At 43.8% G+C, this 14,009-nt stretch overlaps 1 protein-coding gene across 1 annotated transcript in view; it reads right to left on the bottom strand.

Moving 5' to 3' along the window:
- The window catches only part of ARHGAP26 (Rho GTPase activating protein 26), a 456,611-nt gene that overhangs the window by 114,772 nt on the left and 327,830 nt on the right, over positions 1–14,009 (bottom strand). Inside the window, exon 18 of the mRNA XM_015414327.1 lies at positions 10,044–10,203. Within this exon, the coding sequence (XP_015269813.1) occupies positions 10,044–10,203 (160 nt within the window). The remainder of the gene's footprint in view (positions 1–10,043; positions 10,204–14,009) is intronic.

Raw genomic sequence — 14,009 nt, 5'->3', positions numbered from 1 at the left:
TCCCTGATGGATTAAAGTACCCTGGTCCTGCTCCTACATTTAAGAACATAAGAACATAAGAGACGCCAATGTTGGATCAGGCCAAAGGCCCATCCAGTCCAACACTCTGTGTCACACAGTGGCCAGAAATACCAGTGCCATCAGGAGGTCCAGCAGTGGGGCCAGGACATTAGAAGCCCTCCCACTGTTGACCCCCCCCCCAAGCACCAAGAAGACAGAGCATCACTTGCCCCAGAGCCCCTAGCTATACCTTGTGGCTAATAGCCACTGATGGACCTCTGCTCCATATGCTTATCTAATTCCCTTTTGAAGCCGTCCATGCTTGTAGCACCCACCACTTCCTGTGGCAGTGAATTCCATGTGTTAATCACTCTTTGGGTGAAGAAGTACTTCCTTTTATCCGTTCTAACCCGACCGCTCTGCAGTTTCATGGAGTGCCCACGAGTTCTTGTATTGTGAGAAAGGGAGAAAAGTACCTCTTTCTTTACCTGCTCTTTCCCATGCATAATCTTATAAACCTCGATCATGTCACCCCTCAGTCGTCTTTTCTCCAAGCTAAAGAGCCCTAAGCGCTTTAACCTTTCCTCATAGGGAAAGTGTTCCAACCCTTTTATCATTCGAGTTGCCCTTTTCTGCACTTTTTCCAAAGCTATAATATCCTTTTTAAGGTGTGGTGCCCAGAACTGCACACAGTATTCCAAATGAGGTCTCACCATTGATTTATATAGGGGCATTATTATATTGGCTGATCTGTTTTCAATACCCTTCCTAATAATCCCCAGCATAGCATTGGCCTTCTTTATTGCAGTCACACACTGTCTCGACATTTTCAGTGAGTTATCCACTACAACTCCAAGATCTCTCTCTTGCTCAGTCTCTGCCAGTTCAGACCCCATCAATGTGTATTTATATTTAGGATTTTTGGCTCCAATGTGCATCACCTTGCACTTGGCCACATTGAACCCCATTTGCCATGTTGACGCCCACTCGCCCATCCTTGACAGATCCCCTTGGAGTGCCTCACAATCCTCACTGGTTTTCACCACCCTGAACAACTTTGTATCATCCGCAAATTTAGCCACTTCACTGCTTACTCCCATCTCCAAATCATTAATGAACAAGTTAAAAAGCAGTGGACCAAGTACTGATCCCTGCGGTACCCCACTGCTTACCACCCTCCACTGAGAAAATTGCCCACCTACACTCACTCTCTGTTTTCTATGAACTAGCCAGTTTTTGATCCATAAAAGGACTTGTCCTTCTATCCCATGATTTTTGAGCTTACTTAGGAGCCTTTGATGAGGAACTTTATCAAAAGCTTTCTGGAAGTCAAGGTAAATAATATCTATTGGATCCCCCTTGTCCACATGTTTGTTCACCCCCTCAAAGAACACTAACAGGTTAGTGAGACAAGATCTTCCCTTACAGAAACCGTGCTGAGTCTGCCTCAATAGGTTTTGTTCATCTATGTGCCTACTAATTCTTTCCTTAATAATGGTTTCCACCAATTTACCCGGTATCGACGTCAGACTGACTGGCCTGTAATTTCCCGGATCTCCTCTGGAACCCTTTTTAAAGATGGGAGTGACATTAGCTACCTTCCAATCCTCAGGAATGGAGGCAGATTTTAAGGAAAGATTACATATCTTTGTCAGGAGATCTACAAGTTCACATTTGAGTTCTTTCAGAACTCTCGGATGTATGCCATCTGGGCCTGGTGATTTTTCAGTTTTTAAGTTGTCTATCAGTTTTAGGACCTCCTCTCTCGTCACCTCAATCTGACTCAGGTCTTTCAACACCCCTCCTGAAATCAGTGGTTCTGGAGTGGGCAAGCACTTCTCATCTTCCACAGTGAAGACGGAGGCAAAAAATGCATTTAGCTTCTCAGCCATTTCCCTATCATCCTTCAATACTCCTTTTACCCCTTGGTCGTCCAAGGGCCCCACTGCCTCCCTGGCTGGTTTCCTGTTTCTAATGTATTTGAAGAAAGTTTTATTGTTGGTTTTTACGTTTTTTGCTATATGCTCCTCATATTCCCTTTTTGCCTGCCTGACCTCAGACTTGCATTTTATTTGCCATAGCCTGTGTTCCGTTTTATCAGCCTCACTGTGACTAGCTTTCCACTGCTTAAAGGAATTCTTTTTACTTTTTACAGCCTCCATTACTCTGTTTGTTAACCATGCAGGCTTTTTCCTATACCTGTTTGTGCCTTTCCTAACCTGCGGAATATATATTTTTTGAGCTTCTAGGATCGTAGTTTTAAATAGATCCCAAGCTTCCCCAATTGTTTTGACCCTTTCTACTTTTCCTTTCAGTTTCCTCCCCACGTGTCCCCTCATATCAGAGAAATTACCCCTTTTAAAGTTAAAAATGGTTGTGTGAGTCTTTTTGGCCAATTCTCTATTTGTACAAATGATGAACTCAACAACATTATGATCACTGTTTCCAAGCGGTGCAATCACTTTTACATCTCTCACCAGGTCTTGAGTGTTACTTAGGACCAAATCAAGGATCGCCTCTCCCCTGGTAGGTTCCGTGACCATCTGCTCCATAGCACAGTCATTTAGAGTGTCTAGAAACTCAATCTCTTTTTCCCGGCTAGAACACATATTGACCCAATCAATGTGTGGGTAGTTAAAATCACCTATTATTACACAGTGTTTTTGTCTAGTTGCTATCTTTAAGGCATTCATCATTTTATAATCCTCCTCTATCTTTTGATCTGGTGGGCGATAACAAACTCCCAGTGTTAAGTTTCCTTTTGGCCCCCCTATTTCAACCCATAGAACTTCCAGAAGCGAATCCAATTCACTTAGCCTCTCAATCTTTCTAGACTTTATACCCTCTCTGACATACAGAGCTACCCCACCTCCAACCCTTCCCCCCCTATCCTTCCGATATAATATATAACCGGGAATCACTGTGTCCCACTGATTTTCCTCATCCCACCAAGTTTCAGAAATACCCACAATGTCTATTTTTCCCTCCCTCACCAAGCACTCCAACTCCCCGATTTTACCTCGGACACTTCTAGCATTTGTATAGAAACAGCTGTAATTTCCCTTACAAGTTAAGCCTGCATCCTTCCTCTTGCTATCTCGAGTCGTTGTCCGGCAGTCCATGTCACCAGCCATGGCCTCTGTGGACAATTTCAATCCACCTCCCTGTAGAAAAGCAACAGGTACCCCCTCATCTCTCTGAGATGAGCCAACCCGAACCAGAGACTTTTCATCTCCTGTCGGCTTTCCCCCAATATTCAGTTTAAAAGCTGCTCTGCCACCTTTTTGATTTTAAGTGCCAGCAGCCTGGTTCCTTCTTGGGACAAGTGGAGACCGTCTCGCCTGTACAGCTCCCTCTTGTTCCAAAAAGTATCCCAGTGCCTAACAAACCTGAACCCTTCCCCCCTACACCATCGTCTCATCCACGCATTGAGACTCCTGATCTCTGCCTGTCTCTCCGGCCCTGCGCGTGGAACAGGTAACACTTCTGAGAAGGCTACCTTGGAGGTCCTGGACCTAAGTTTCCTGCCCAGCAGCCTAAATTTCTCCTCCAGGACCTCACGACTGCATTTCCCCACATCGTTGGTGCCGACATGCACCATGACCACTGGCTCCTCCCCAGCACTATCTACCAGCCTATCTAAAACACGCTTAAATTAATTACAACTATTTATTGCAGAAGAGCTGATACTTCCAAATAGGGAGAAAGGTGTAAGAACAATGCATACACTTCCTTTCCAGTCTTTGACATCCCAATTCACATCAAAGAACTTCAAATCACTGCCACATCTTCCCTATAGCTAGTTACATGTCTTGGAAAGGGAGAATAGCTTGAGACGTATACATCAGCGTTAAGTAACACCATTGTAAGTTATAAGGGTCATTTTACTAGATTCAGAGAGATTAAAGTAACAGAACGTGATTAAGCAAAACTTAATGTTTAGTTTGCTAAAGCATATTCTAACCTGCAAGTTTACATATTTCAACAGAAAGCTTTGAACTCAGATAATGAGTCAGGTTACCAATCTCATCCTAAAACAATATGCAGTGTACAGGTAGTGACAAGAGACCCACCCAGAAGGTTAATTATTGGTAAGAAAACCAAGCCAGTCCCTTCCCACAGATGTGCAGCTGATAAATTGCCAACTGTATAAATTTTGGCATAGTGTGGCTTTAACTGTGCCATCTTCATCCCAATAGGTGTAGAACAAACTATGCACATTCCAGTTCCTTCTTTCAGGAATTGGCTGTGGTACTGCTCTAGGCAACTTCATTTAGATGGACATCAATAACCCTTGAAGGGATCTACAGAAGAGATATCTCCAATGTTCTTTAGGAATTATCCTTGTATAGGGGGAAGAGGCATCCTCTCCAATATATATAACACATAACAAACATATAACAGGAAGACAAACTTAAAGCTAATAAATTATGTGGAACGTGTGTGGCACTCTGTTAGCTTTTGGCATTCTAACCCTGGCAGATGGAATCAGGAGAAATATACAGAAAGCCATGCACAAACCCATTCCGAGCATTTCTCCAAACTAGTTAATGCAGTATTGTTTATTACCCTTTCTCCGTGATTTTACTTTTCTGGATACCATTTGTGATCTTAGTAAATGTAACTGAAGCCCATGTGAATTATCTAATCATGCCAAATTAAATTAGAAACATTCAGTGCCATATTTCTTCCCAATGAAAGGACAAAGACATTACACAGGACAATCACCGTGTTTGCTCAGGGGAAACGCAATTGCAGTGCTAAACTAGAAATGACTCAAATCACCTGCATTTTTTTTTTGGCCCCCCAAAGGGGATTTTTTAATTGCATTTTCTGTAACTAAACACTACATGAAAAAATAAGGAAGGGTCTACAAACTATAGGGATAAAGAAAAGAATCCTCTAAAAACCCAAGAGTGGGTGTCATGGAAATTGCTTTAACAGGATTACAAGCTTATATAGCTAGGTATTCGTATAAAATCATTGAACATGTTCATCGTCTTTCTATTAAACTTCTGCTCATACTTAAACATCGTCTACTATGACTTCATAAAAAGCCCAAGAAAGCTTATTTTAAACATTTTTTTAACTTCAGATTACAGTATTTTTTTTCTCCTTTGGCTTCCTCAATTTAAGTTGCTGGTCCATTTGGTCTTTTTTTTGACAGTCTCGTTAATTTGAGCTTGCTGCATATCCAGCTTTCGCTATATCTCTGTCACTTGTTCCAGCAGAGGGCATAGTGCTTCATTTAATATCCATTGAAAGTCTCAGTTTGTGTCCTGTCTGGGCACAACACTTGCTGGGCTGGCATTTTCGGTAGCCTTAGCTTTCACTATCTTCTCCTTCTCCTCTTTCCTCGTAGGAGGCGCCATTTTTGAGGAATTGTTTACTTTTTGTCAAAAGTTACCACAGTCCCTAAAGTTCTCAGTTACACTTGGTAAGTTCTGAAAAGTCTTTTATTTCAGTCTTTTTCACTTTGAAAGCCTGTTCCCCCCCACTTTAATGATAGAATTCGCTTTAAGTCTGTCTTATCGGAGGAGAGTCCTCCCCCCCCCCCGCTTCCCGCAGGGCGGCTTTCGCTCTTTTTGGTGTTTTTGGTGTTCTCGCTTCAACTTAACTCACTGTTCAATGATTAGACGATTTCCATTTCGCTTATGTTGCCAAATCTCTAGATCACCTGGTGCTTGATCCGGTGTGCACTTGTAGTTCCATCTGGAAACTCCACGGCAGGACCGTCGGGGCATGGATGGCCCCCCCTTCACCAGCAGGATCGCCGGTGGAGAAGCCGTCTAGCGCCCCATGGCTTGGAACCTATTAGCAAGGGTTCCGTGGGGGATGCGGACAATCACACCCCCTCCTAGCCACAGGTTCTAGCAATCATCTCCCGGAGGTCCAGGAGACTGACTGCCATAGCGAACGCCAAAACCAGAAGCTCAACTGCATTTTTCTATTGAATAGACTACAACACAGCCAACCCAACAGTCAAATACTAAAATCGTTTTGTGTAACTCTGCTTAGGATCTCACTTTTACAGTGCAATCCAGAAGGGGGGGCGTGAAAGTGCACAAGGAGCTGACTAGGTGCTATGTCAGTCTATCTCCAAGATATGCTGGTGGAGCACCCTCACTGAGTGCTGGTGTGGCAATGCAGTGGAACAAATCCAGTGCAAGCCACTGCACTGGCAGGGAAAGGGGCAAACCCAGGGTATGGCAGGAGTTAGTTGGCTCCCTAAGCCACCTCAGCTGAGCAATGCCCTCCCCCCAATCCAGTGAAAAGCTACACCATCAAAAAACATGGTGCAGCCTACTGGCACCTATACAATGGAAATGGCCAAGTATGCTCCCCAAGGTGTTTCCTCCCTAAAAGCCACAACAGAACACAGGTGCCAGCTACGGCTGCACCCAATTACCGCTTTCCCCAGCAGTGGCCAGCCCCCCTGAACCCAATCACAACCCTCTCAGCACTGTATAAACCCCAGCCAGAATACCTCATAGTTTAGTAGGTAGGGTGAACACCACAAAACTCTTTCTCAAAGGTATGCAATGTGTCCACTTAGAGCCAAAGCATTACACTTTGGTGTGGGAGACAGAGGACACTGAACACCACTGAGGGAACACTTAGCTAACACCCAATAGGGAGAGCAAAGTCCATGCTGTGTGGTTAATGTATCTCATTTCAGAACCCTAACTGGTACCCCATTCTCCAGAGGTTCAACCCAAAGGGGATGGCCACACAGTGATAGGTGAGCAGGGGTGGGTATCCAGCTGCCCCAGCTGGAAGTCTGCCTCCCTCATTCTCCTTGCATAAGTCTGGGTGTCACCCCAAGAATGCTGGCTCCCACACCCAAGGCTCACAATGGATGTGCATGGGGACAACCTGATCCAGGCCCACCTGGCACCACGCCCCCTGTCATGCACTGGGACATTCTCTCAGGAAACTGCACTTGTGAGAGTTCACTCTGAAGAGGGAATAAGGATGCTGGAACCCCCATACTGGGCTATCAACATATTCCTTTTCCAGGGCACCCCCTCCCCCCAGGTGGGGAACAGGATACAACTGTGGATTGGGATGCCTGGCAGCCACCCAACTGTGCTTAGTGGCTCAGTGGAACAAGCTACCATGGGACTTATTGCCTTGCAGGATTGTAGCCCTGCAGAGCAACAGCAGATGGAGTAGTTGCAGAGCACTTCCTCATGGGATCTGCATCATTTGGATGGCTAAAGCATGCGCCTCAAGGGAAGGGGTTCCCTGTGTGGACCCCAGCATGGGGTGGAACCACAAACCTGGGTGGGGGCCCACAAGCATAGCTGTAGTAGGCACAGTGTTAGTGTTGCTCATCATCACTGCAGCTATGCTTGTACAACCTCTTTAAGGCTGCCCCTTCACACTTTCGAGAGTGTGAGCTCTGACTCAGGAATGGCCATTTTGGGATCACTACTGCTGGTCTTTATGATGCCACTGAACTTCTTCTTTGTTCAGCTGCAATACATGGCAAGTTCCAGTGGCACCTTGATGGCTGACTCCACATATTAGTCCTCCCTTCCCCACCACCACACACATTCTGCTGGTTGGTATGTACAGCTTGCATTTGGAACAAGCTGCTGAGTGGTCTGAAGGTGCATGTGGCTGCTATAGCATGGAGAGACTAGGATCCCTGACAAAACAATAGATCTCCAAAACAGTCCATCAGCTGCACCATCCCATTCTCCCTTTTGTGGTTTGCAGGGGCGGACTGTCAGCGCCAAGGTTTTTGCCTGTCTCTCACCATCTCTCCGTGTGGTGACTGAACCAAGAGGCTTGGCCATACTATCCCAGTGCCTTCCCACTGAGCCATGCCTGTCTGGACAATGGTCTCTGCCTGGTGCCATCAGGCTGATGGTGACCTCACAGCTATTGACTGTTAGAATGGCTCCTTTGGACCTACCCTCTTGGCCCTGTGATTAGCTTGCTAGTTGTGAATGTGAAGGCTGTGGGTTTGGACCTCACCTCTCTCTCTCTTTCTTGTCTTTCTTCTTTTGTTTTTCATGGCATAGGGTTTGTGTGGTTCCTGTCTGCCACACGGATACCTCTCCCCTATGGGCTTGGGGGGATAAAGTACTGAGACTGATGCATGGAGGAGTGATTTCAGCTCATACTTTATTATATACAGGAGAACAGGAGATGAAGTAGCCGGGCCAGAGGCCGGCTTATATCCTCGTGGCAAACCACACCCAACACACACACACACACACACACACACGTGATAGGATATTTACAGTGCACCCAAGTCCCATAGGTCCATTCTCGGATCCTAGCCATCCGATAGGCGCGCCCTAGGTTCCATTCAGGCTATTGTCTCTGGAAGCGAAGCTTGGGCCATTTGCATGGCCACGTGTGGACGCGACCGCGTGCGCGGTTTCTCCGGGTACACAACAGGGGTGCTTAGGCCATTTGCCTCTGTTGGGGTTCGACTGTTGCTGTGCTTTTCCTCCCCCGTCTGCTAGCTCTTCATGAATGACGGCGGTAGTACTGTGGCATGGAGAGGCAGTGGGTCGGATTGATGGGTGGTGACTGGCCGCGCCTGTGTATGCCACTCACAGGGATGTCATCAGCTGCAGTTTTCTGATTGGTGGGTGTTGCTGGGGTTGCTATGGACTCCAGTGTACTTGCTGTGCCATCTGTGTCTTGGGGATGGGGTGTGTACAGTTATTTATCTCTGTGGCATGTCCACAGGGAATGGACCAGTGGCACCACTTTTGCATTAGACCACCATTACTGCAGCAGTCCTCTGGTTTGTGCTGTTAGTCACTGATACAGAACTTCCAAAAGCAACTGAGAAAGGTGTAGGTGAGTTTGGTGTATTTGATTACTATGTTTGCTTATTAACTTAAACTGGTTCAAATTAAGACATGTTATGAAACAGAGGCACAATACATTAATTAGCTCTGCTGGTTACTTTCAAGCAGATTGTCTACCACTTTTACTATCTCCCCCCTCATATTTGTAAAAAGTGAATCTATGTCAAGACGGTAATCCACAGTTTTGTTTAGTTTAGTATGTAAGCATCTTGCAGAATTGGTGGTGTTCTTTAAAATGCCTGTTCCATATCTCAGGTAAATCACCCTAAAACCAACACAAACCATTTTAGAGATCAGTTGCCAATAATTATCCTTCGAAAGAGCAACAGCTTTTAGCAAAATGAAACCCATGAAAGAAAAAAAATGAGTGCCCACGTAACACAGCACATTGTACACTAAAGGCTGAAAGTGAAGATGAGAACATGACAGATGTAGTACATGAAGTGTCATCCAATTATTGATTCTTTAAAAATAAAACAAAAACATTATCCAGCCATGAAAGATAGCACAATCCACTACTTTTCACAGCAGAATGGCTCTTCTGATTATTTATAGATTTTTTAATAGGTGGTCTTCTTTCTTTCCCAACTGATATCACACTTGTTAGAGCGCCCACCAGTTATTTTTCAGTCATTATTTCCTAAAAGCTCTGTGTAAAATGAACTTCCCAATTATTCTTTTTTAAATTGGATTCTTGGGGCCATGAGTAGAATGTGACCACTGAGACAATAGAAGGTTTTTTTGTGAACATACGGAATAATGCAGAGATCAAAACTGAAAACAAAAATCCTCACAGCTGTTCCTCAAACAGGAAATTGGAAAAACGTACCATAAAGGTAAATGGGATCAGATTTTTTTTAAAAAATACAGATCAGGATAATTGTGCGGCAATGACAATTTTGTGCAGTTACAAGACTGATTTCTTCAGGATGGAGAATAGGTTACATTTTTAGGTATATACATTTTCCACTGACAAACTGTCAAGGTATACACATCCTGAAACATTTAATATTGCAACATAAATGTAAGTTGGACACAAGATATCAGGTGCATGAGAGCCAGTTCCTCACCATGGATTTTGCCCTTTCTTTCCTTCAGCAAGCTTGTGAAGAAAGCCAGTTGAGACAACATGCACTGGGCTCCAAAGCATTTGTAAACAGCAGGTTATGAAAAGGAGAAGAATCGGCACATTTATGGAGAAGTTACCTTTTCGTGATTTTCTATTAAGATCTCAACCACAATGTTTTGGAACTTGATGTCCATAATTGCAGCAACTGTTTCTTCTTGTGGCCGCATTAACGTTGGTCCGAAAACAACTCCCAGATTTGCGACAGTCATTAGATTTTGTTTGTGGTTCTTAGCAACACTGTAAGGAAGCAAAGGAAAGAGGATATGAAACAGGCAACAAACCCTCATCAGTAGCTTTTATTTTTCATTGATGAAAATCTCAGACAAATCTTTTCCATACTATAATTTTTGGATGTTGAAAACTAATAAGCAAACAAAAAACAGACTTAAGGAGTAGTTGCTATCCCCTTTCCTTTCTATGCATGTTCTGACCTGCTTGCATTCTGGGTTAAGTCAGAGAATTTCTAAAACTAATTCCAGAATTGGTGAATGAGAAGTTTTCTGTCATTTTCAGTACTGTCTCTTTTGTTTCCCTAAAATTTACAGATGTTCCTAAACACAGATGCAAACTGATTAAAACACCATGCAAGAAGAAACTTCACAGCAATCACATCAGGATTCCTGCTTTTGAGCTGCAATTTTATCAATATGCATGTGTGCTCATATCCATCAGTAACTGGTAAAGAAAAAAATAAGGTGAAAATTGTGGCAAACTGCATTTAAACAGCAATCTGATCCAAGCCTGGCAACAATCTGATCCAAGCAAGAAGAACGAGACATTGGTAACTCATTGGTACAGCTCTGCAAACATAGCCAGGTATTTTAGAACCATAATATCGGGGGGGGGGATTAGGTGGATTAAATTTTCATTAGCATCAATAAGTATAAATTCCATCTCTCTTAAAAAACAACACCACCACCTTTCTTCAATACATGTAAACCTTCCTGTATTGCACCAGGAGGGTCTTTCCATACAACCATGAGTTTTATTTTTTCCATTGTTGTCACATACCTACTGAATGTAGGCAACTTCCCTGCTCCCCACAGATATACATCAGGGAGACACTGCTGATATTAGTTCTTTAAACATCACTCACTTGAGCAGCTTTCGGTTACAATGAAACCATTTTTGTAAGGCAAGTTTATAAATGGGTGACTATAAATTAGCATATTAGAAAATAATCCCATTATTAGGCAGTATTTCTGAATGACATTTAAGTTGCTTGTTTTCTACTGAAGCATTTTATTAACTAAACAGAATATTTTGTACAGCCTTCTTACACAGTATAAATTCAAGAGGAATAAGTATTTCTTTGCTACACTATGAGATGAGAGACTACCTCAAAATGCTATGCATACCACCTCAAAATCCCTGTAAGAAAAGTGGAATGTACAAGTAATAAATATATAAATGGTAAAACTGTATTAAGCAATGATGCAAAATGTATGAACAACTGCTTTCCTCCTCTTCACTATGCACTATTGTACATCACTTACTTCTCAAATTTAACCCATAATTATCTTCACAAGGATTCGATTAGGGAATGCTTTGGTGCCCTTACTCTCTCTCTCACACACACACACAAAGGACAACATACCAAACAGCAGCTTATGGTGAATTCTAGTCTCTTTTTGGAAAACTATTAAGTCAACTTTCATGAATTACAGCCTAGTGAATCCAATGCATGAAGTACTGTTCTCTCTCTCACATACACAAACACACACAGAAATGTTAATTGTGTGGCCAAAAAGCTATGAAATACAAGAAGCAGCAGTCAGCCTATATTGTTCTCATGTAGAGATCAAACACATACAAGATCAGATCACAGAGGAAGCAGTACATCATAAGTAGTTTGCCTGCAGAATCTTTGCTGCACCTCTGGGAATCTTGTTTGCCATTAAAACAAAACAAAACAAAAAAACACCCTTGTATTTTGCAGCTTTTCATCCAGGCTTTGATTTTTCCTCTACCAGTTTTATGGATCCTTTGCAGTATAATCCGCAAATCAGCCACACTGATTTATTTCATAAAGTCACAAATGCTCACTGCTTTGGAGAAAGGGCACTTGTTTGTGTGTACTGATGTCACAAGATGTATCTGTATGCACTGAACGATGTTCTATGTTAGGTATTCAGGTCCACTGGCTGGCATCAGTATTATTTATGGTGCCCAGTCATGATCCTACTGAGACGTGATGTTAATTTAATGCTTATCTCTGACTCACTGAGGTCAGTTGTGAGACAATTTCCTTTGAGCCCTCCAATAACCTGTATCACATACAGTCTATTCATATTTGTGAGGAAAAAATAATGTCCCAAATAGAAGGAGCAACAGGGCTTGGGAGCAAAGGAGAACAGGCAGGGACACAGCAAGGACTGAAGCTTACAAGATATGTTCATGGGTAGTTCTGCAGACAAAACTTACTAACAGGAAGGAGAAACATACATAGGAATGGGCAGCAGAATACTGGTAAAGCCACTTGGACCGATTCTCCACAAGCAGCTGTGCCGCCCTTGCTCTTCTGTTTGCATTGGTTAATTTCACACTATTCAGCGAGTGACCCACTGCTCCCCCCGATTTCCCGCACATCTTCTCGATCCTTGTGTTTTTTTAAAAAATAATGTTATTAGTTTATGCCCAGAAAAAGGGAAAGGGGAAAGAAGGGAAAAGGAAAGATACAGAAATATATATATAAACAATCCAATTTAACATTTTGTATGCACATCTTCTCATTAGAGCTTCACAGCTACTATATCCATCATGCTTATTATTCTTCATTTAATCTTATTTAAGACTTAGCCAGTCATAAAATGCCCTCCATGGTCCCATAAATTCTTCCATTTCTCCTTTTAATATATTTGTCAGTCTGTCCATTTCAGCACATTTCATAATCTTCATTATCAACTCATACAGTGTTGGGATCTTCAATGACCTCCATGTCTTCACTAATAAAATTCTGGCTGCTGTTATAACATGTAAAATAAAATATCTATGGTTCTTATCTAAGTCATCTGGTAAACAGTTTAACAAATATCTCTGGCTTAAAAGGTATTGTAATATTCAACACTGACTGTAAGAAAGCATGTACTCCAACCCAGTATTTATGAACCTTTTTACATGTAACGCCAGGTCCATAAATAATACGACCATGGTCCTTAGGGATTCCTTGCTACAGCAGAATTGCCCCCCTGGGTTCTCAGTCCTTCACCAATCTCGGACTAGGGGCCAGGGGGAGAGTGGCATTATTTATCCGGGAGGCGTACTCCTTTAGGGCACTTCTGCCTCTGAGGATCACGGGCATTGACTGTACTGGCCTGGTCTGGGAGGCTCACTGGTCCCTGCGCTGGAGGTTTGGAGTTCGGGAGTGCTCCTGGATTCCTCCCTTACCATGGAGGCCCAGGTAGCCACCACTGCCAAGTCAGCCTGTTATCATTTGAGGCTGATTAGGCAGTTGGTTCACCTCCTTGACCGTGCTGACCTGGCTACAGTGATCCACGCAATGGTCACCTCGAGACTAGATACTGTAACGCTCTCTATATGGGGCTGCCTTTGTCATGGATCCAGAAACTGCAGCTAGTGCAGATTGCTGCGGCCAGGTTGTTGATGGGTCTCCCTAAATGTGAGCACATCCAGCCTGTTCTGAGGACACTGCACTGGCTGCCAATAGCATACTGAATCCGCTTTAAAGTGCTGGTTCTTACCTTTAAAGCCCTATATGGCTGGGGTCCAGCATACCTACGGGACCGCCTTTCCCTGTATATACCCCAGAGAGCACTACGGTCTGGGTCTCAAAATTGGTTGACCCTCCCTGGCCCGAGGGAGGCCGGGCTAGCTGCTACTAGGGCCGGGGCCTTTTCGGTGGCGGCCCCTACCTGGTGGAACGAGCTCCCGGAGGAGATCAGGGCCCTATTCTCCATGACCATCGATGAGATCGCTCCACAGTGGCCTCTACGCCCCACTCTAAGCTGGCTCCTTGGTATACCCAGGAGTTACGGCTAGAGAGACGGTGGCGTCGAAATCAAGACGAAGCAACAAGAACATCT

The sequence above is a fragment of the Gekko japonicus genome, unplaced genomic scaffold (genome assembly GCF_001447785.1).
Source record: "Gekko japonicus isolate JY-2015 unplaced genomic scaffold, Gekko_japonicus_V1.1 scaffold96, whole genome shotgun sequence".
Taxonomy (NCBI): domain Eukaryota; kingdom Metazoa; phylum Chordata; class Lepidosauria; order Squamata; family Gekkonidae; genus Gekko; species Gekko japonicus.
The sequence above is the reverse complement of the archived record's forward strand: the minus strand, read 5'-3'. Positions and strand labels throughout refer to the sequence as shown.